Here is a 23232-nt window from a genome sequence, read left to right on the forward strand (position 1 = left end):
TTGGCTGTGCCTCCCAGCTCACACGTTCATGGCTGAGCATCCCTGTCCTGTGCACGCTCCTGCCTGCACACACGTCAGGGACGGCAGGACAGATGTGCTTCTCACAGCCAGCGCGCCCACAGTGGTCCTCCTGGAAAGCTCCAACCCTGGGACCACCTCAAACGCCACCCACATGGGGTGGGAATGTCACTCTGCCTTTTGAGAGGGGAACCACAGCAGGAAGGGTTTCTGGATGTAGAGGCTTTGCATTTTGAGTGCTGGGAGGAGCCTACTGAAATCACTCCAGATGGGATTTTTCCTTTCCTATTTTCAGTAATCCACCCGGATTTTCCAGACAGCACAAAGCCAGCGTGCTGCTGCTGCTAGAAGCAGGATCACAGCTCTCAGAGGTGAACCCATCTTCAGAACAATCCATGCAACTCCTGATGCCCATGACTGTGGCAAAAGTGTCACAGCCCACCAAGAACAGCCATAGCCAACAGCCTGCAGTGAGTCTGAACAAGCCATCTGACACTGCTCCAAGGGCTGGAGCTCACCAGCTCAAGGCCAGCTTGGGCACACCACTGTGAGCCACTGTCATTCCTCTGTGTCCACATGAGCCATCCAAGTCAGCAAAACAGCAGCACTCACAGCCTTCAGGAAAAGCTGTGTCTCGCATAAAAGCTCTGGAGTAGCTGGATGGTCCTACTAAAAGGTCATCAACCCTTTAGGATGGACAACAGCTGCTTCTCATTTTCAGCAGATGAGCTCATTTCCAATGAGCCCCTTTGTCCTACAACAGAGATTCAAATGCCTACAAAGCCCAAAAAGCACAGACCTTAAGAGAACAAATACAAAGAGCCCTTTGCAACAGGGAAAGCATTGCCTGGCTATTGTGCTGTGCTGCTGGACACTGAAGACACCTTGGCAAAGCAGTGCAGATGCCCAGCAGTTAGATGTGCTCAGACCAGCAGAATGAGGCCAGGAAATTTTTATTTACCTCAAATATCATATGTGAAGATGGCAGAAGCTAAGCCATCTATTTCAGCCCAAAGTGAACATCTGAAAAAGCCATATCCCCTGGAGTCCCGTAACTGAGGAACCATAAAACTCTCTGTCACATTAATGCTACAGGAGGGAGAAATTCATTCTGAACCCACCAAATCAATCTCAATTTGCTTGTACCCCTAAATTTTCTTTCTTAAAAGAAATAAATACATTCCTGACAACAACTGAAGTTCTGTAACATACCCTGTGGACTGCACTTCCAAAATCCTCATGGTGCAAACCAACCAAAGCAGCCAGGCTCAGGCAAGTACCAGGAACAATGAAACTGACTCTGAGCCTGGAGTAGCAAATTTGCACAGACATTTTGAGTTCAGATTCAGTGATGTGTTTTTCACAGAGCCTCACAGCCCAAACCCAGAGCAAAAATAAGGATCTTTCTCAAAGCTGAGGGAATGTGCTTCCCCTCGCTGGGTTGGAAGCTTTAATCATGGTTGGAGACACAACTCTGCATAAACCAACATAAAACACCTGAACTCGCAGCCATGCATTCTTGACACAGCTATAAGTGGGGCATTACAATTAGAAATTCACAGGGAAGAGACCTCCTGGGAGTCTTTTGCCTTGTTTTTTGTTTTTTGTTTTGTCTTCAGCACTCAACATTTTGCCTTGGTTTGCCATCGTACAGCTGAAACTGTTCAATCCTGTCCCACCACTCTGCAAGAAAATACATCCACTGCCTTTCTCTGCTTTTATTATCCCCAAATGGTTATCAAGAGAAGTGACAGGATAACCACCAGCACTGTCAAACATTTAAATCCCTTTTAAATTCCAGTCATTAGAAGACATTATTTCCCAGTATGCTTGAAACTTAATGAAAATATATCATTGATTTTTTAATTCAATGTTCTTTACATTTTTATTGTTCTGTGGCTCACACTGAGAATAAGCCTCTTTTCCTTCAAAATAGTGCTCACTTTGGCTTAAAGTGCTGGATAGTGACAGATGTCTAGTACTGGGGGCAATGACACAGGGACAGGGACACAGGCATGAATCCTTAGATATCTTGCCTAATTCTGCCTTCATGTTCCCCACCTGTTTGCACAACCACATCACCCAAAGGCCTTCAACCCAGACCAAGGTTCCACATTGCTACATGCCATACACATGGGGAGCAGGAGGCAAATCACACTGAAGAGGTTGCCAAGCTACAAGGACAGAAGAGATTTTGAGAGGAAGGAGAGGAGAAACATTACATTCAAGGACATTTAGCACAGCAGTGCTTGCTGGGAATGAAACAGGTCTCCAGAGTGCCCAGTTCCCTCTGGATCAAGCTGCCTCCAAGAGCTGTGTACAAGTAAGTTGCATCTTGACCATGGTGCATCGTCAAACAAGATTTTTTTTTTGCTATTTTGCTATTTAAATACTTAACAAATATTGGCTACAGAGCATTTGCTTTTAGAAAAACCTTAAATACCATCAGACCAGGTACATCTTATTACCTGGTACATCTCCCACAAAGTGCTATTTTGCCAAACAGACATCCTGTTGGAAATACAGGATAAAACTCAAGATTTTTGGAAGATAGGTGTCCAATTTCAGACGAAGCAATCATCATTCAATACATAATTCACAGCAGGGACAAAAAATTCTGAGCTTAGGTGTGCTGCTATTTCCAGTATTTCATTTTCACAGTCTCTGCTGGAAGCCCTTTCTCCAGAGTCACAAAGTTTTCTTGTCTTTTAAAAAATGCAAACATTTTCTTTATGGGCTGAAATTTAGCATGTTTGGTTTCGGGTGGTTTGTTATTTTTTTTGGTTAAGGTCTTGCTGTACTGATCTCTTATGCAAGGATTTAAGCAGAACAGGTAAAAACTGGGGAAAATACCCTTTAATAGAGGAGTCAGATGACCACAGCATTCACTAGGCCTCTACTTAGGGGGTTCACACAATTTATGACTTGCCCCTGCTCCCATCCATGGAAATTATGCACCTAATATCTTGTCTTTTACTAATGTCTCCCTTTACTAATGAAAGATACAGTGGGTTCTCTGCCTCTAAACTTTCCAATGAGGTACTGCAATTTAGAAGGTGTGATATGTACACAGAAGCACATTGAAGCTGCACAACAGGAGCTCTGTACTTTACCCATCACACTAGTACTTCCAAACTGCAGCAAACAGGAGGAAAATATTAATTAGATTTTTTCATAATGCATCTGCAGTTCTTCCAACAACACCCGAGGCAAATTAAAGCTCATATGCCACTGCAGTCATGGCAATTTTGAGATCATGTTGGTCACCTTGTCCATTTCAATTTACTGTACCAGAGGGCTAGAACTGGTCATGCTGGTGAAGGTCATGCAGATCCTTTCAAAAACTTCAGTTCTAGCTGAATTCTTTAAATAAAGTCTCTCCTACACCACCTCACATGACAGAAAACATCCTTAGATGCTGCTCTGTTGAGGCTAAAGATGATGATTTAGTCTTGTAATTTTCTGTGCTTTTAGCTATGTGCAATTTTGAAAGAAAAAAACTTGCATTTAATCACTTCTGACTGCTTCTGTGACTCAGTCAGAGACACTTTTGCTCGCAAGACACGGACTCGGCCCTTTGCTTTCCTATTCAGCTGCTGAGAATTAGGCAGGACCCCGAGGTACTAGAGGGCACTGCTGACCACAGGTGCCCAAACTCTCTCCCCTCCTTCTATTAATGGTCATTTTCAGCTCATGGCAGTGTCCTCTCACCTGCCCAGCAAACAAAAAAAGTCACCAGTGACAGCCAGGTAAGCAATGCAGGGATGGTGCAGAGATTCACCCACGTCCTCAACAGCAAGGGCTAAGGGACGTTTTCTGGGGTTGATGTTGGCCCACCCTTTCTGAGAAACATCCCTCCGTGCCAGAGGCACCCCCTGGAGTGTCTTTGCAGTCTTGAACTCATACCAAGGATCAAGAGAGCTTCCCTTTGTGTGAATTTAGTCCAATGGGCTGCGTATGTTAAATAAACTGTGTGTCGTTACCCTGCTATCACTCCTAGTCCAGTGAGAGAGGATTATGTTACGATTTATCTTACGTTGCTTTAAAACTGCCTTGAAGATAATATAAAAAAGAAATGTAACAATAAAATTTCTTATTCCAGAATAGGAGTATCCCCAAGGGCAAGGTATTCCTATAAAATTATTATAATGCTTTAACCACGTAAGCACAACTGAAAACATCTTCTCTGAAAACAAGTCATGGCTCTTTTTTCCTATCTGCAGCCATTATCCTGATAAATTTGGGAAGGTCAGCTAAGGTGTAATCCAATAAATGTGCTGATGTTCTGAATAAGTACCTTACAATTTGCAGCCTAATCTATTATCCTACTATAAGACCATCAAATGACTCACCAGTTTTAATACTTAGTACAGATCAAACAAAGGAAAATATCAAAGCTTTACGTTCTAGTTCCACCTTTCAAGGACTTGTTTGAGTTCTCTTTAATTACAGCAGATGATACATCCAACTCTGGCATTTTCTTTCTCTAACAGCTCTAGTTAGAAGTTTCTGCAGCAGTACTTTTCACAAGGCATCATTACATTAACCAAGAGATGCTGAAAAGTCAGATAGACTGAATAAATCAAGTTGTGATTTGATCCCAGAGATGGAGTTCAGCTTCTTCTGCCCACCAGATCACACAGTGTGTAGTGCACCTGGGAGCCTCACCATCCTGGTGCTCCTGGGTGCAGGTGACAAGTCTGCAGAGCCCCCACCTGAGTTGTGGCAGAAAGCCATGGAAATAAGCACATTTATGAACAGGAATGAGCTCATCACCTTGGAGGGTGATGAACTTCACAAGTCAGATTAAGTCCCAGACTTGGGCTATGACTTCAAAACCTCCAGAAACTCAAATACACCTGTACATATAGCTGTACACAGCCTACAGACCCACACACGTGTAAGAAATGAGACCAGTCACGAGACTAGGAAGGAAAGACAAGGCATAAACATATCTAGGATGATTTTAAGAGATCTCAAGAATTGCCCTTTTAAAAGTGCCATCAGGGTGTCACCACTTCCTCTGATAAATAGATGACATCTCACCAGAACTTGAATAGCTCCACTCAAGCACTACCTAGATGAGTGACAAAAATTAGCCAAGTCGCTGTCACCCCTGCAGTCCTCGTCTAGACACAGCAGAGAAGTGCGAATTCCAGTCTGCCTTGCTGGGCTACAGCCACCCTGACAGCTGAGCTCCGATCCAAGCCACTTCATGAGATGTGGATATCTGGATCCTTCTGGCAGCGCGACAGGCAAAAGTTAACAGAACAGAAAAACAACAAGAAAATAAAAGCACAAAAGTACTTGTGAACTGAGAAGGTTTTAATTCACAAGTCATTGTTGGTTGGAAGTTGAGGCAAATGAAATGCCATTTTTTGCAAGTATTTTTCTAACAATCTCTGTGGCAATCTGACAATCGGGACCAGAGCCTCTTTGCTCAGAGGTGCGGCAGCTTTTGAGCCGGTGCCCCCTCAGAGCAGCTGCACCCTTCTCCCCATTGACAGCCACATCTGGATGCTATCAGGAGGAACTGGCAGGCCCTCTCGCAACAAATACCAAGCACTTAGCAAATTGACTCCAGAAGTCGATGCTGGCCCCTTTCCCACTCCGTGTTTACACAACGTGCCACTAACCTGTTGAGTCCGAGGTTTGTATGGAGAGCTGCTCTCTAGGTCGGCCAGGATGCTGGTCAGAGAGTCGATTTCTGCATCTAAACTGCACCGCCTCTCCTCAAGCGTCTTGCCACCAGGCTTCACCTTAAAGAAGAAAGAAAAGTTCCAGTCATTCAAACCACTTGGCCTGGTGCTTGGTTTCTTACTGTCCTCACGGAGCTGCACCCATGCCCAGCAATAACTCTCAGGTTGCAGGGACAAACATGCTGAAATCCTATAGCTGCCTCCATCTCACAGGAATTTATGCTGCTTTGGGGCTTTTCTTCACCTAATTGCCACAAGGGTCCCATTGTGTAAAACTGACTTGGAGGATTAGCAATTCAGCAATCTGCTGCCAAACTGAAGAGGCAGGACAGTGCTCACAATAAGATGGAGAAGATGTTATAGAACGATACCTGTCTGGAAAGACAAAGCTGGGGACAGGCTTGGAGCACCTGGATCATGAGAGCATTCTTCTGCCATGTTCTCATCTTAGGCAAGGCACAAACAGAACAGTGCTACAAGCCACAGTAGCTAATAACTGGCCACATGCACCTATTCTTATTTTAAATCAATTCTTGGTAGGTGTACCTGTCTGATTCAACACTTCTTCACAAATTCCATCTGAAAAATGAGCTCCTTCAAGAAGGAGAGAAAAGGTTCAATCCATTTCTAGCAGATTGAAGGTGAAGGGTGTGATTTGCAAAAAGCAGTCACAAAATAACATAAGTAAGGTCCTTGTGAAAGGCTTTTATGCAGGAAAGCCCATGCCCACAGCAAATGCCAACATGCAGCCAAGGACCTTAATTCAATACATTTTGCTTTCTTTTTGCTTTCAGAAATTTGTACCCAGGCTGGTAAGGATGCTCACTTTGAAGGGAAGTTATATGAATTTTCACCACCACCACCCACCTCAAAAAGTAAAACCCAGAACTCAGCACCACAGCAAAACATGTGACGTTCAAGCCACTGTTTAAGGGCAGCACTGCAATCCCTGCCACAATAAACATTTTTAAAGAGGACTAATTTACACACTTTTTGATAAATCAACCTAGTGCAAAACCTCTGGGAAGGACCTGTGTGTTGTACAGCCCAACCCAACAGCAGGACCTCTCAACAGGGCACAAAGTCAGGTAAAGACTAGGAAACATCCTCCTCAATGTTTTCAGTGCTTTGGGAATTAGGAAGCTCCACTAGGAATGGGAAATTTATGAAAGCCAGCTGAGAATCCCTGCCATGGACAAAGTAGGTGCCAGGGTCTAGGACCACTGAGCCAGGCCACCACCAGGGCATGCACAGAAACCAAAGTTCTTGAGTCAAGTGAAATATTACACTGAAAGTCTTTTCTCAACCTGAGTTCTTTTTCTTCTGTTTTTACATGTCTTACCTGCAAATCCCATGGACAGGACAGAGTCTCTCTGTGTATGTGCAACCACAGAGTTCAGTGCAGAAGAGCTCATTCAGAGCATGACAATGTCAATAGTAAAATACTAAAGAATTACCTAAAAATTTGCCTAATTTCAACTGCAAAAGCTGTTCAGACCATACCAGCACCTTCCACAGACAATCCAGCTCTGTTTGCCTTCACTCTCACCAAGTCACTTCAATTTTCCAAGCTAAAAGTTTGCCTTTTCCTTTGGCTCACTGGCTGTTCCAGATAGTTTTTATTTAAATTTCACTTTAGGAGCGGTCGATCATTACTTCTCTTAAAGAAGTCCCCAGTCATCAATGTGACACATAAATGGCAAGCTGGTCAGAGAGACAGGCTAGGCAAAGTAGGCAGCCTCTGATCTGCCAAACTTATACGTCATGAGGCATCCATCAGTTCCTAATGATTATTAAATCTTATTGGATTAAATATGTTTGGCTTGACTAACAAGAATATAGAAGTGTGGCTTATGCAAGAACACACCATTTAAAAGGTAATCTGAGAGTCAGATAAGAAAATACTTACAAACTCAACTCTTCTCGCCTATTTTCATTATAGAGCCGAAGTCTTTCCATCCAAACCATTGCTCAAAGTAAGAAATATTTTTCACAGGAACTAGCTCAGATCATTCCTGGCTAACTGCAGGCACCTGGCTTTTAAAATCTGCAAAAGTACAACTTCTTTTCCACTTCATGGCTCTTGTTTGGTTTTTCTCCCTCTTCCAGTTGTTGGCCTGTAACTGCCACAGGCCTCTCAGACAGAAAATCTGTGATTGCTCCACTCCAGAGAATTTTGAAACTAAGCAGACAAAAGCCAGCCTGGAAAGGAAAGGGGAGATGCAAGGAGCATCCAAGGCCCCAACATGTGAGGTGATAAATCAAGCCAATGGCAGACCCAAGAATAACACTGGAGTCCACACAGTACCTGCTTGGTACCCTGACCCTGGAGAGAAGGGATGGTGGCAGATGAGAAGATCAGCCAATTTCATTTCTGCTTCTTAGCATTTCTGGGCCATATTATTCCCAGGTTCTCATTCCCCAGAACAATTATGCAATAGCTGACTAGCAAATGCTGCAGAACAAGTTATAAGGTTGTAAAAGTTAAATGTCCTTAGGAAACCTAGAAAAATAAAATAAAACAGCATAGAAGCATCTCTATTGATTCTGGGCTCTGATTTATTTATTCAATTAAAACATAATCAACATAGATTAAGAGCCCAACTCTACAAATGCAGGAACATAATGCAGTGCAACAGTGCCAACAAATGACACTACCAGTGTGTGCCAGAGTTTACTGGGGCAGAAATGGACTTTAAAAACATTTAAGAAATGGCAGTCCTCACAAAGACAGGTTTCTGGATGCTTTTTCTTCCCCATCCCCACAAATCTTGAATTTTCTCTCTCCCCATATTCAACCAAAGGATTTGCTGCGTGGGAAAACTGGAGCATTTGCAACACCAACTTCAGTAAGAGAGGGTTAAGTTATTCCTCTTTCCATGCTTTTTGTCATGACGTTGCTATAAAAGTTTTATGATATTGTTCTGGAACAAAACCCGAGCGCCAGGTCCCAAGGCACAACAGGTTCGCACAGACGCGCCTCTGCTCCGAGGAGCCCGGGCTGGTTAAGCTCAGAGCCCCACAGATACAAACACCGGAACCAGAGGGAACTGCTAACTCTATTTCTGTCTGGATTTATGGCATTGTTGCAGACATGTCGCTTGTGCACCCCCTCTTCCAGCCAGCAGAATATGGAAAAATGGGTTTAAAAAGAAAAAGGATGCTATCTTTGGCTCAGCCAACGTGAGTTCGACAAAAAGCAAACGTAAGCCAACCCAGTCCAACAAATTACTCATGCCAGAGAATATCCACTCCCGTGAGCTTCTGCAACGCCTACACTCCTATCCCCTAGCTCAGCCTCTGCTGTGAGTCAAAAGAGAGAAAAACAGCAGAGAGTTTCACTGCTTGGTTTGTTTGTCTGCCCCTGAATTCCTGGTGTGCAGCTCAGAGCGGCTCTGATGGTGAGCCACTCCTGAGCCACATCAACCCACTCTGCTCTGATGAAAATTTGCTTTACTTTTGCTAATCCATCCTACAACCCAACAGCAGTCAGTGCCACAGGTCCCCCCACACCACTCCAAGGAAGATTCATTACAGAACATGCAGTGCAGAGGTCAACACAGGGTCTTAAATTTTGCCTCACTGTGCTAAAACAGTTGTAAGACTATTCACCAAGCTAAAAGACATGAAGAGCACAATGTTTTCCCTAGATGTCACTTCTTCTTACAACCCTAGATCACCTACTCTTATCATATTTTACAACTTTCAGCAGAGGAACAACAATGTCTCTCATTTAACCAAGCCAGCTCCTTGCAGCGGGCTCAAAGAGAAGAATCTGGCTCCCAGATGTCCTTCCTAGCTCCTGCTCCAAATTCTTTTCCCTACCCAGGCCCAGCTGCCTCTCTGTTATTCTGCTTTCCCCTGTCTCCATGCCCTGCTTGCTGCTCTGCAGGGCTGTAGCTCAGGCCAGGCATTAGCCCATGGGATGGGAGATGCAATGTGGGCTGCCAGGTTGGCCTCTGAGCCAAACTGCTGGTGCCAGGTGGGGTTGCTGTGTTGGGGAAACATGGAGAGATGGAGAGTGGCTGTGCAGCAGCGACCTGCTGACATGGGTGGCAGGCTACAAGTAACTCCAGAGCCCCAGCGTGTATCTTCTACTAACACAGGGCAATGGGCAACCTCCTGAATCCTGTGGGAGCATCAGGACTTTCTCATCACAGTGCAACTTTCTAGCATCAATATTCACTATCTCTCCATCCACCTCAAAAGTCTTGACTAACAGAGGTTGAGCTCAGCACATTTGCATGTTTCCTGAGTGCTGTGGCCAGCTCATCCTCTGAACTGTGTCCCAGGAACGTGAGCTGTCATTCGTGGGAAATGTAATGCTGGTTTATCTGTGCAGACACGTCCAAGACAGCAGAGCTGCAGCTAAACACACAGCCTTCCTTGGAGCATCAGCTCACTCCACATGCCATGCTATCACAGGCCACTGATAACCTCCTAACTCACAAGTGAAAGACTGGGGATGAGCACCATGGATATTAGGAAAGGTCACAGCTAATGACTCCAAACAAAGCTGGGGGCCCACAGTGCCTTCTGCTCCCAGTACATTGGTTTTACTGGGAGCCTGAGGTGCTTGGGAGCTCTCTTTGAGCTGCAACACATCAACACCTTCTGCATTTACACATCCAATAACAGGGAAAAGCAGAAAAGCCTTCTGGGGCAAAGGAAGGGCAAAAGCAACAAGAGAAGCAACTGGAATTTAGGCAAATCAGGGATTTTGAGCAAGTAGATAGTACATAAGGACTTCTGCCCTGAAAAACTTTACTGTCTTTTCCTCCAGCAAAAGCCAGTGAACCACAGGTGAGTTGGTAGAGCTGATAAATTCAGTGCCCACTGCCTGCTTCCACCAGGCTGCACCGGTGGCAGCCACCCACCACGCTCTGCAGGCTGTTGTAATCCTGGGATAGGCACGGAGGTGGTGGGAGAGCAAATAAAACAGGAGTGAGCCTCTCCTTATGCTCCATGGCCTTGGGCACTGGGCTTAGACAGAGATGCAGACAGAGCAAGAAGGATGTGGTTCTTATTTCCTATTTTAGCTGGGGACAGGTGAGGGACAGAGAAGTGTTTGATGTCAATAGTATCCACTGCACTGACAAGAAGAGACTGTGAGAAACGTTAACCAGGAAGAAGAAAGGAAGTGATTCAGTCTTGATATACTTCAGGCTGAGAGTTGTGTTTAGTTTTCCCTTTTTTTTTTTCTCTTTCTTTGCACTTTCTCTAACAATATCACTGCCAGAGGCAAGGTCCTTTACAGACACACACCCCTGCTACCTCGTCTCTTATTCATTCTTCTTTCCAAGGTCACAAAAGCCATCTAAAGCCCCAAAAGAAATCGCAGTGGCAAAAAAAGATGCATACTGAAGGGCATCTATCAGCAATATGAAGCACCCTTAAGAGCTGCTGTGTCTATTCTCCCCTAAGCCCACAGACAAGTGTAAACATTTTCTTTCAAATTCCCTAATGTAAATTTAAACAGTCCCAAGAGGCTGCCCCCCCACGCACGCACATGGAGACAAGAGCTGACTGCAGCATTCAGGGCAAGGGGGGTCTGAGATGCTTGATTGATGCCTAATCTCCGTTCCAGGCACCAAGGAGGGCTGGAAAAGAAGTCGTGCCCTTTAAAAACAGAAAGATTGAGTCTTTTGAAACAAATCTGAAATGATGGAAGATTTCAGCAGATGTGACCGCAGTGATTTCACCAGATGTGATTGTATCAAGGATCTAATAGAAAAGAACTTCCCTGCTGTTCCATCAGGCTGAAGCCAGGCCTGAAATATCCTTTTTAGTCTTTTGATGACATCAAGGATAAAAGCCAAAGGGAAGTTAGGTTTTGATTTATTTTTTCCCCTTGCTCTTTCGTTTTTTCAGGCACAGAATAGTTTTACCTGGTTTGTGTTGCTGGATATTAGCAGGACCAAAGGAAAACACTTCAAAAGTTTAAAGAGCGCTGTTCAAAGGCACCATTTGGTGCCTCTCAGATGCCACTGTCATTTAACTGAGCAATGTTTCTTTGACTCCAGCCACTTTTGAAGATTCCACTGTAAAGAGGCAGGTCAGGCCTACCTGGAACAGGGCTTGAACAAGGTGTGGGTGATCATCTACTAAACACCAGCCTATATGGTCCCAAAAAGGGCCAGTGAATGTGCCAAATATCTTCCTTTGGCAAAGGTCATGCCAGCAGCTATGCCACGACAAACTGCAGGCAGCACACTGGGGTAAAGGGAGCTGTGCTCAGCCACACCTACAGCAATTAGTCTGGGGTAACCACAGTCCCATATTCAATTTCTCCACTCGTGGAAAACACAAATAGCACTGGGAATCCAGACTGAACTCATTTCTGAAGCAACAAGGTGTGGTATAGATCTGCACAGGCTTTCAGCTGGGGCAAACAAACAATCAGATGAAGGAAAGTTATTTGTTAAGCATTGCTAGGAGACACCTTGAAAAACCTTAACAACTGATTTAAAAACTCACTGTGGTGCAGGAAGCTTATGAAAAGAACAAATAATAAAAACATTTTTTAAAAGAAAAAATGCAGAGAAAGCAGATAACAAAAAAGCATGAAACTAGGAGGCATCAGTCTCCAAACAAAGGAAGGGGGTAGGTGTTTTGTCACACAACACACTGCTAAGCTGCAGAGCTATTTCTGCTGCAAGACACTGTGGTTGCTATGAGTTTACATGGATTTCAAAAGCAGCAGGAGAAACACATGGAGGAAAACTCTAAGATACATAATAAATATAAAATGTTCTGTGCTTTCCTTTCACACTTTACTCTGGTCACTAGTGATTGATTTGGCTCTAGAGACAATCATATGAAGTCTCCACTTGTGTTTTCTATCCACCTGCTGACACCTACCAGGAGTCACATCTGCTCGTGGGTACATTCCAGACTCTGCAGGTAAATAACTGACCACAGCCCTAGGTGCCAGGGTTTGACCCAACACCTATAAACCAATTTCTTCCTTTCTTTTAGCAGATGCAACAGAAATTACAGCCAACTGCACTCAGCCTGCTGGGATGCATAGATAAAAGAAAGCAAAGACTCTGTTGCAGTTATGAATCTGAATGATAATAAAGATTCATATTTCCCTAGAGATCAGTGTGACAGACACTGTTCTCACACAATACCTAGGAAATATCCTTGTCCCAAGGAGCTTATTGTCAGTTGGATACCAGCCCTGGGAAGGGAATGCAGGTAGAGGGGTGGGGGCAAGGTGCTGAAACTTGAAGATACAACCAAGCTCCTGCAGGCCACCAGATGAAGAAGCTAATCCCCTGGGCCAAGCCAGCTCCTTAAAGGACATTTCGTTCTCTGTATTTGCCATCCAAGACCTGACAAAACATGCCAGAAGAAAACAAACCCCTGTCCAAGCCACGCAAGCTCCAGCTCCTCCAATTCTGTTGCAGGACAGGCCTGATTTCACAGGATGTGGCTGGATCTGAGCCATTGCTGTGGCTAGCAACTGGACTGTGGGCCAGTGGGGCCTGTGGTCATCTTCCATCACTGCTTAATAAGCTCTTGCTCTCTGCTTATCCTGAGAAGGGCCCCAGCCCCAACACCAGCACACTGGTGGGGGCAGGATGTCAGTGGTGTGGATGAACAGTAATACACACAGTAAACCACGTTCCCTTCCCAGCACTTCCTGCCCCTAACACCAGAGGGATGATTTTGCCACAAACACCCGTGGTTAGTCCAGAATTCTCAAGAGGATTTGGCCATGGATATTAGATGAATGAGCAGAGATTAAAAAAGGATGGAAGGGCCTCATAGAACTTTAGCCAACAGGATCCATGGCCTTGGGGTATGCTCTGCTGAAGCCCTGGATCAAATGCCAGCATTGGATGACTGGTTGATTTGATGGGTCATGGACACTAGACCACGAGAAGATCTGTAATATTCCCTGTCCTTCTGCCACCCCTGAGAAAAACAGAAGGCATTTATGCAACAGGAATAAAGAAGATGCAGCAAACAGTGTTCAAAAAATCAAAAAATCCTCTTTGCAGCCCAGAAGTGTGCTCATAGGTGCCTTGAAACCAGACAACACAGAGGTCCTGTGCTGTCTGGTCCCTCAGCCCCATCTGCTCTGCCTCAGGATGGTGTTACCCTGCTCCCTGCTGCATCACAGGCTGACACCTCCACCTCGGGCATACAAACCTGCACCCAGCTCTTGTGCATTTCTCACTGCTTTGTTTCACTCACAGAAGGAAGTCCTGGAAATGTTAAGATTGGCTAAATGGGGCTTTTAAAAGAGCAGTGCTTCTCTGGGCCTCCACACCAAAAAGCAGCATAACAAGAAACGCCTTTCAGCTGACCAGAGGATCTTCACGCTGTGGGCCAGAGAATGCGTGGGGAAAGGCACCACAATGCTCAGCACATGAAAGCAGCAGGATGGATTTGATAAGGAACAGTCAGGGAATGAAGAGAGAGGAGGAGTCCCATGAGCCAACATCTGCCAGAGCAGCAGACCCGACAGTCCTGAGAGTTTACTTAACATGTCTGATCAAAAGCTTTGGGAGTCTTGTCTGTGTTAAGTGCTACCAGATGCGAAATCAGCAGCAAGATGAGAAGTGTATTAATAAACTAAGGAGGCACATAAAGTTATTTGAAAACTGAATGGGGAAGGTGGAGAGAGAAGGGAGAGAATAAAACCAGTTTATTTTTCCATTAAGGCAATTTAATATTCTCAGGGTGGAGTTACAATTACTCGTCCTTGGGAATTAAAACTGCATTTATGAAACATTCCTGTTCATCAGCAGAATATACAATAAGAACTGGGATATATAATTTTTTTCTTTACACTTTGGGCAGGACAGCACTTCTGTCCACAGGGCAAGAACAGCTGGCCATGAAGTCTTTTTGACTCAGCATGACTTTCACTGACTTTAACTAACTTTGCAGCAGCAGGGAATATATCCCTTTTCTTTTAATTAATGCAATTACATTAGGACTCATTATTGACAATTATGGTGACTGTTAAAAGTTTCCCCTTTCTTTGCCCACTCCCCCACCAACTTAAAATCTGCTCCAATATCGTCACAAATTAATGTTTAATTAGCCATCAAGCAGAGCTGAGCTTCCCCACAGAGTATTGCTGCTTACAGAAAAACTGAGAAATAGGAGAACATAGCGGATATTTCATCATCTGCCTCCAAGGGGAACCATAACCAAAGAGCAGCCAATTACCCCAATACAGCTGCAAAGTTTAATCAATGTAGAAACCAAATAGCTCATTAAGTGCCCACTGCAATAATGGAAGACCTTCCCACTGACTCATATGACATGAATGTTACATTTTTAAAAGATCCATTGGTGATGTCAAAGAGCACAGACTCCCTTCACCTTCACATTCTGGCCAAGTTGTGATCTTCATCTTTCCTTTTCTGGCACAAGAAGAGAGGTAAGAGGAGGATTCCTCGGACAGCACGGGATGTGTCTGACAAGCCATGAATCACACACCCCTGTGCACAAGGCAATCTGCCACACCCAGCCCCACCACTCTGGATTTATATCCCAGACAGGAAAACGACACTAAACACCATCTCCTGCCAGGCACAAGGAAAGCACAGAGCTGAAGGTGATTTTCCTTTTTTCAAAACTTGAGGTGAGTCTGGCACTGGCATACTGTGTCCAGGATGGGAGGCAGCAGTTTAAGAACTTGAATTGCCCCCAAAAAGCAGAAAACAGCTGAAAAGGAGACACACAGAGAACTCACTTGGTTTCACCTATGAAGGAGACTGAGTAGCTCAATAGCAATATCTAAACAGTTTCACAGGATGAAAATGCCAGATACTACAAGACTGTCCAATCTAGCAAAACAGAAAAACACACAGCAGTCAGAAAGCCAAAGCTAGGGAAATTCAATTTAGAAATAAAAAAAATGCTCATTTATGTGTAATACTGCAGGCAATTAAATGTTAAAACAAATTTCCAAGATTTCTCCACCTCTTGATGTCTGTGGATCAAGGCTGGATGCCTTTGGTCTCCCCCAGTGACCAGGCAAAACTTTCTGATCTGAGATAGCCAGAAGGGCACAGCTGACAATTTAATGGCTCTGCCTGGCCCCCACCTCAGCAGAGGTGAGAAAGAAACAGCTCTGCCAGTCCATAAAGATCTATTGACATCACTTTGTGTTTGCACCACTTTAACTGGAAATTAAATTTACATGAACAAACTCTATCCCACACAAGACTGCATATTGTGACAGTTAAATAAAGAGCTTTTTAAAAGGCACACGTCTCAGGCAATTTAAATCAAAAAAGATAGGTTTTGTTAAAGCTACCAATTTCAGAAAATTAAGGTTGACTAAAACTGTTTTTAAAAACTCCTTTTGGAATTTAATCATATATTGGAAACCCATATGCAGCTGTTTGTGTCACCTGCAAAGAGACTGTATAAAACATAAGCATATGCTTAATTTTACATGTGTGCTTAAGTTCTATGAACTTTAATGAAGTTTAAGCACACAGCCAAGCTTCTCTGAATTTGAGAAAGCTTCACAGCCCATGCTCAGGAATGCTATTAGGAAATCACCAATGAGAAAAAAAGTAAAATTAAAACTGGATGGTCAATTTTCACAGCCTGAGTAAGCACTAGGTCCAGAAAATAAATATATAACATATTTCTGAGTTTGTTTGCTTGTTTTGTTGTAATAGGAAGAGGTGAGTGCCAAAATGTTTGCAAGGATTCCCCATGAACCTGGCAAAATGTCAGCAAAATGGATGTACAAAACTACATGAAATTCAATAGCTTGGGTTTGGCTTCTGAGGAAATGAATCATATTAAAAATCTACTATATGTCTCACAGCTCAGAACAGGAAAATCTGGACTCTGCCTCAGTTTGCACATTTTTGGGGTGGTCAATGGCTGCAGTTCATGGGGCAGGCAGGCCTCAGCTGGGCAAACCCCACAGTCTGATTCACTGGAGAAGGTCCTTGCCTTCAAGAAATTTGCAATCTCATTTTCCAAACCATTAGGCCTACTTCTACATTCCCTTCAAGGCTGCCAGATGTGTCTGGAATTGGATTTGGCCGGCTGATCATGGGTTTTTATTTCTTTTTTAACAACAACTGCCTTGTTCAGACACCTTACATTCTACACATCTCCTAAGTGGGAACCTCAGCTGAGGAAAAGGGACCTGAATCACACAGAAAGCTGAACAATAATTTCTGCTGCCCTAAAATGGAATCCACAGTGTGCAGATTTCTCCTGGGCAAGCTCCAAAATTTAATTTGATATTGTCCACACGCAGTTAAATGAGTGTAAAGTGGTGTCTTTCAATTAGGATTTGTGCATCAGAAAAGGTGGTGTCCCCAGTACACATCAGACCTCAGGAAAACAGCTTTTAACTGTATGTCTGCTTGGGGCCAACACGCCAAACTTCTGCACTGAAAGCATGTTCCTCACCTGAGTGTCTTTAAGAGGCTGACCTGACCCCATAGGTGCCCACATGCTGTGCCCCAAGGACAGCCCTACCACCAGCCCTGCACACCCGGGCTCTGCAGACCTCAGCAGTGCCACCCTTCAGGAGCACAGAGAGCGGCACTGCAGGGCTGAACTGCAGGAATTTGCAGAACCAGAGACAGGGGAAAGCAACTCAGGAGCTGAAGAGGAAGGCCAGACCTTTAATGTGACAAGACATGAGACTGTCCCCATGGCAAAAGAGAAACATGGAGATGGAGAGGGAAGGAGCTGTACTTGTAAAGCACCTTTGTCGCTTACTGACTTCAGCAACACTTGGGAGTTGCTACAACTTTTTCAAACATTTATATTTTACTTCTCTCACCATTAAAACCAATACTAAAACCATCACATGATATTTTCCAGATGCTCTTCCTTACCTGTTGTGTGTTAAAGATAATCAACATCCTGCATTTTAATCAGCAAATCAAACAGAAAAATATGATTGTGGAGAATGGTCCTTCAAAGATGGAGTTTTACGGTAGCAGACACTTAAAATCATGTCTGGAACAAATTGTTTCAGCTCTGGCTGCAACATTTCTCATGGGTATTTCTACCACCTTTCAGCTTGCACAATCACTGTGCCACACACTCCTTGCAGAGGCAACATTTTCTAACAACCAAACCACCCTTCATGGCAGCTGAAGCTGGTTTTTTACCAGTGATGGAAACTGAAAAACAGAGACAGGAACCTGTATTTCAGCCACTTCCATTCTTGGAAATTAGATGTTTTCACAACTTCTCCATATCCACATCTCTTTGCTGCCAGATAAAATTTACATCAAAAATAGGATGAACTTTGCCCTACTCTTTGAAAAACTCCAGGGCTCTAAAACTGAATTTAGGCCACAACTGGATTCTCCAATCAGTAGAGTTCTATTTCCTTTCATCTTGTATGGCCAAAGCTCTTTTCTACACTGCACAGCATCATAGTACTTAAAGCACCAAACCCAAGGTGGGAATCTGACTCTGCTCTGTCGCTTTCCAGACTACCACCATGCCCAAGATGCATGGAAAGACTTTGACTTTCTAAACCACATCTTCCAATCCCAGCCAGCTTCCCAGAAAAGACATAACAATTTGTCTGCTGCAGTTTTTAGCATTCCTTCTTGTTACTGACAGTCTGTTTATTTTAGTCTTGCTGCTGCATTATAGTTCCCTAATGCAACACAGGCTACCCAGGATCTGAGACAAGAGCAACCCATCTCACAAGAGATTTTCCCTGGGACCTGCTAATCCAACAGCAGACTTAAATAGCACTCAGATATGAGAAGAATGGGAACTTCTGCATTGGAAATGTTATCTCACTCTGTCCCATCACACTGCTCATCTGCTTTGATAGGAGAGTTCCCACATCTTCATTATCTTTTTATTTTCCCTCTGCTTAAGTAATTCTACCTTAGATGCAATGATGTAATTCCTTGTTTTTTGTCTGTCACCAGCCAAGCTCTGACAGAATAAAATTGCCTGCTTTTTCTGCATGCTCTCCATGCCTCCACTATTATTTCCACATTCATATCTCTATTATCCACGGGTATAATCCAGGATACAGATTAACCTCTCTGCAGGAGCCAGCTATAGCTGACTCCATCATTTGCAGTGTGACAGTGTCCCACAGAAATGTGTCCACAGGACCAAGGAGATGCCCACCAGGGTTTGTGACCTTGAGTACAGCACTGGGGGAGCACAGCCTTCTGTTTGGACCCAAGATGGCATGTGTGCTATGTCTTAACCTGGGAGGGATTTACCTTCATCAGCTCTGACCATCATAAGCAGCAACATTTATGACCTTTCTGTTTCCTCTCACAAATTTTTAGGAGGTCATATACCCTTATTCGCACATGATCTGTACCAGACTTTTGCTTTCTTCTGTTCCTTCACCTCATCACCTGCTGATTATCAAATGGCAGATTCTCAAAAGCTGCCCTGTTTCATCTCTGGAAGCATCTCCCAGCCTCAGCCACAGAGCTCTCCTCCCAAACAAGGCACAAGTGTGCAGGTCCTGGCACATCCTGTGTGCTGGGTGACTGTATTAAACAATAATACAACAAATACATTAAATAACACAGTAATAAGCATGATGAAAATAATGAGCACAGTTAACTGTTTGGGTCCTTGCTTAATTGTAGTCCTTGCCAAGAGGTTCAGCTATTAAAGGCTGTGTTGCATTATAACATTGCCAAGATATTAATAGCCAGGCAGGGAGATGAATGGCAAGCTTACACTGCACAATTAAAACTTTTCCAGTTTACCCTTTCAGTAAAATTTGTGGTTTATAATAAGCATCTTTGTCTATTCTGAAGAGAGTAAGGATTGGAAAGTTACATGGATGGGAACAGAGGTTCATTAAAGATTTAAAATAGAATGTGGTTTGGCATTGTAAAATAAACATGCGTATAAGATGGGATGCATCAAGAGCTGCCTGAAAGAAGTGCTCAGTGTTCCTTTCCTCTTGTGATCCTGGATCTACTGGTCATGCTACCCACAAAAAGGGATGAAAAAGCAGCAGGGATAAAATGGGCATGCTTGCCTCCAATAATGTGAAGCTTTGCTCTATATCCCCACTCATGATTCATTTCTTGTACATCTATCTAGAGGATGCAAAAAAAAAATACATATATACACACACGTATAAGAAATGTATGCATTTTATCTCTCATGCATCCCAGTATTCATCAACATACACAGATGTTATATTATTGATTTTTCTCATCCTAGGACCTAAAAGTCCCTATTACACAGCAAACACTTACTGACCTGTAGAGACCCATTGAGCATTTAAACATTCAGAGAACATACATATTATTTAAGTGTAACTTAGAGCACAGCACATTCCTGTTTCTCAAACACATGAGGAAGGCAGGAAGGAAACAGATGAAAAGAATTCCTGCAAAGCCAAGGTTTGAGTAAGAGGGTTAACATTACCAGGTAATTTATTTATACTGTTGGACACAGCTTCAATTTAGATAAAAGGCAGATGCTTATCACATGGATTTTAATAAATCAGGTTAGAAGTCACAGAAATCTGCAAAAGCTGGATCTCGAATGGCAAGCAAGGCATACAGACTGTGGCTTTATTTACAGAGTTTCTAGGAGTTACTGATCCCTCCTGCCAGCAGTGAGAGCTGCCCTGTGCTACCAACATTCCTCGCCAGTGAGCACCTACAACCAGGCCAATAATCCCGATGATTAACAAAATCTAGCACTAGAGGGAGGCTGAACACATGTTCTGCTCTCTTTGGCCTTTTCAGCTTCTCCAGTCATTAAAAGGCAGGTGATTTAAAGCAAACCCAGCACCAGCAGGCAGAGCCCAGCCTCTGAACAGGAGATGAGCTATTTAAGACAGCAACCTCCAGTGGCAAAATTCATGCACTTTCCTCCCCAGCTATTTGCAAAGATGTGCACCCAAAATTAAGAAATAAATTTTAAAAAACAAAACAAAAAAAAACCCAAAACCAAACAAAAACAATTCCTGTGTCCCGGCTGTTCCTTCAGCCAGTGAGTCAGAGCCCACAGAGGCACCACCACCACCGCTCGCAGGGAGCCGAGTCAGACAGCGAAACACCTGGCAGCCCCTTCCCTAACAAGGATGAGGCTCCCTTCTCTTGCATCTATCAACACATTCCCACCTTCTCCCAGGCACGAGCACCAAGGAGAAGTGAGACAGGTCTCCTCGGAACAGCCTCGCGGAGGAAGGCACGCACAGAATGCGCTTCAGCTTTTCTCCTTCCAAAATTCCCTGGCAATAGGAATTGGAGCCCTTTGGCTGATTTTCTGCACATCACAACAGGATGATACGACCGGTGAGTTCAGTAGGTCTGAATGTGGTAACAGCTCCCTGCCCACGTGGCTGCAGCCCTGCAGCCTCTCCAAGCATAAATTATATATTATAAATTTATATATTAAAATTCTTTATATTGCACTTCATGCAACTATTCAAAATCTGATTTTTTCTTCAGTTTAACCCCCAACCTAAAGCCACTTCTTGACATCTGCTTTGATATATCCCAAATTGGTCCTATGCCCAGGCACTGATGGTGTTTAGTCATTAATTTGCAGTTATTACAGTAATGAGGCTCTGGGATGCACCAGGCAGAATTGCTCTAGGACACAGGAGATCTTGGTCTTATTTTTAGCCTGCCACTGGTCAGCCTGGTGACCTAGGCAAAGCATTTTCCCTGCTCCAGCTTCCTTATCAGGAAGAAAGTGGTATTTCTTTTGTAAAGTGTTTTGTGGCCTGTCAATAACAAACACACTGGGTAAGAGCTGGGTCTAGCTGGGAAAGAGGCGCCGTCCCAGCTCAACACAGTCCTCTCCTTCCCATGCTGTAGTGACATCTCAGACCCCAAAAGAAAATCAGACCCATCTGCAGATGCAGCACGTGCAGTAGAGATCTGTAAATGGATGTTTTCCCAAGGTGGCCTTTGGCAAGTCATCAGCTGAGGGTCACATCTGCTTTGAGCCACCCAGATCCTGCCCCAACATGAAATGCTGGGCTCTGACCCTCCCCTTCGAAGAGAACTGGTTGTTTCCAAGCCAGCAGCACCCATGAGTCCTGAGATGGCCTTCACGAGGTTGGGCATGAGACTGGGACTGGCTTTTCACACAGCTGTGCACTTCTCATCCCTGCACAGCCCTGCCTGGCAAGGAAGGAAGGAATTGCCAGAGCCATGAGGGAGGGTCCCTCTCTGTGAGCAAACAGGGTACTTGAGAGGTGGCTGATGAGAGTTTTTCACTTTTGCTTTCCCTGGCCTGGGCTGATGCCTGTTTTGAAACTAGAAGGCAAAAAAATAATAAAAATCTGCCTCCCTCCCTCCCAGATCTATCTATTTCCCCTTGACAAACAGTGATTTCATTTTTCTTCCCGTCCAGAACTTTTTTTTTGTTTCTCTTTTAAACTGAGCCCAGGCCAACGTGGCAAAAGGCTCTTTGCTCATGTCCTTATTTGTCAAACACACCATCACCACACCCTCACCACCATTCTGGGAACGAGTCCTTGGCTTCCCCGGCTGCAGCCGAAGGGGAACTTCCCAACACAACTGTCCCCCAGCCCAAACACACTCTTTTAAAAATAAATATTGCCTTTTTTCTCCTTTTTTTTTTTTTTTTTTCCTAAAAGAAAAATAAAGGCATTCCAGTTAGTAAGAAAAAAGTTTAAATTTCCTTCCCCTTTCCTCCCCACAGCCCTGCTGTGAATCCGACTATGATGGAACGAGCTGGGAAAACAGAAATTACAAGAAAATGCCAGATCTATCACAAAGGTATTTCATGACCCAGCCCTCCTCTAATTTCCATCAGAGCATAAGTCAGATACTAAAGTACCTTTTTGGATCGGATCCTAAGTGGCCAGTTCCACTGTCCAAATAGCGATCCAGAGATAAACAGGTCTATGAAAACTGGGTATTATTATTTTAACTGCTGCTCTTAAGCTACAGCTTAAACTGTAATAAGCTGTGCAGCCTTCAGCCTTCTGGTAACATTAACACACAAACTGATAATAAACTAAACATTTATCCTGCTGTCCTCATCAACTTAACACCTAGTATAAAAAGCTTTACCTGGAGCCCCACAGCACACATACTTCATAAACTGTCATCAGCACTGTGCCATCCAGCCAGAAATTTCTAACTTAAAACTGCTGATTTGATGGAACAGATGAATTTCAATACATCTGGAGGGCTCTCACCATGTCCATAGGGGCCTAACCATCCCAGGCAATAGTCTCAGGTCTGGTCAATGCTTAGGAGCTTGGTCTGCTGCTCCAGACCTCACACTTAGCAGTGGGGAAACTGAGGCATGGAAATTAAATGATCTGGCATTGGAGAGCAAAATCGGCTTCTTGGAGCCCAATACAACACATGTTCCTGAGATCCCTGATTTCAGACAACCATGTCCTCACAGCAGAAGGAGCACAGTCACTATTTGTTCTGCTCCTTTAGCACAAGAACAGCTGTCCAGAGCTGAGAAAATTACTGTGTTTGATGCACAAAGCATTGGACAGCTTTCTCCAGCACCACCTGCCCTTTTCCTCCTCTCTTGGGCTTTATATCTT

General features: G+C 44.1%; 1 protein-coding gene across 19 annotated transcripts in view; it reads right to left on the minus strand.

Moving 5' to 3' along the window:
- LPP (LIM domain containing preferred translocation partner in lipoma) overlaps positions 1 to 23232 on the minus strand; it is a 327364-nt gene that overhangs the window by 154173 nt on the left and 149959 nt on the right. For all 19 annotated transcript variants that reach the window (XR_015274477.1, XR_015274479.1, XR_015274481.1 and 16 more), the window contains one exon: positions 5655 to 5777. Coding sequence is in view for 14 of the 19 variants with exons in the window: in XM_023933026.2 (XP_023788794.1) it covers positions 5655 to 5777 (123 nt within the window). In the remaining 5 variants the exon portion in view is untranslated. The remainder of the gene's footprint in view (positions 1 to 5654; positions 5778 to 23232) is intronic.

Source organism: Cyanistes caeruleus, chromosome 10 (assembly GCF_971803275.1).
Source record: "Cyanistes caeruleus chromosome 10, bCyaCae1.hap1.1, whole genome shotgun sequence".
Lineage (NCBI taxonomy): Eukaryota > Metazoa > Chordata > Aves > Passeriformes > Paridae > Cyanistes > Cyanistes caeruleus.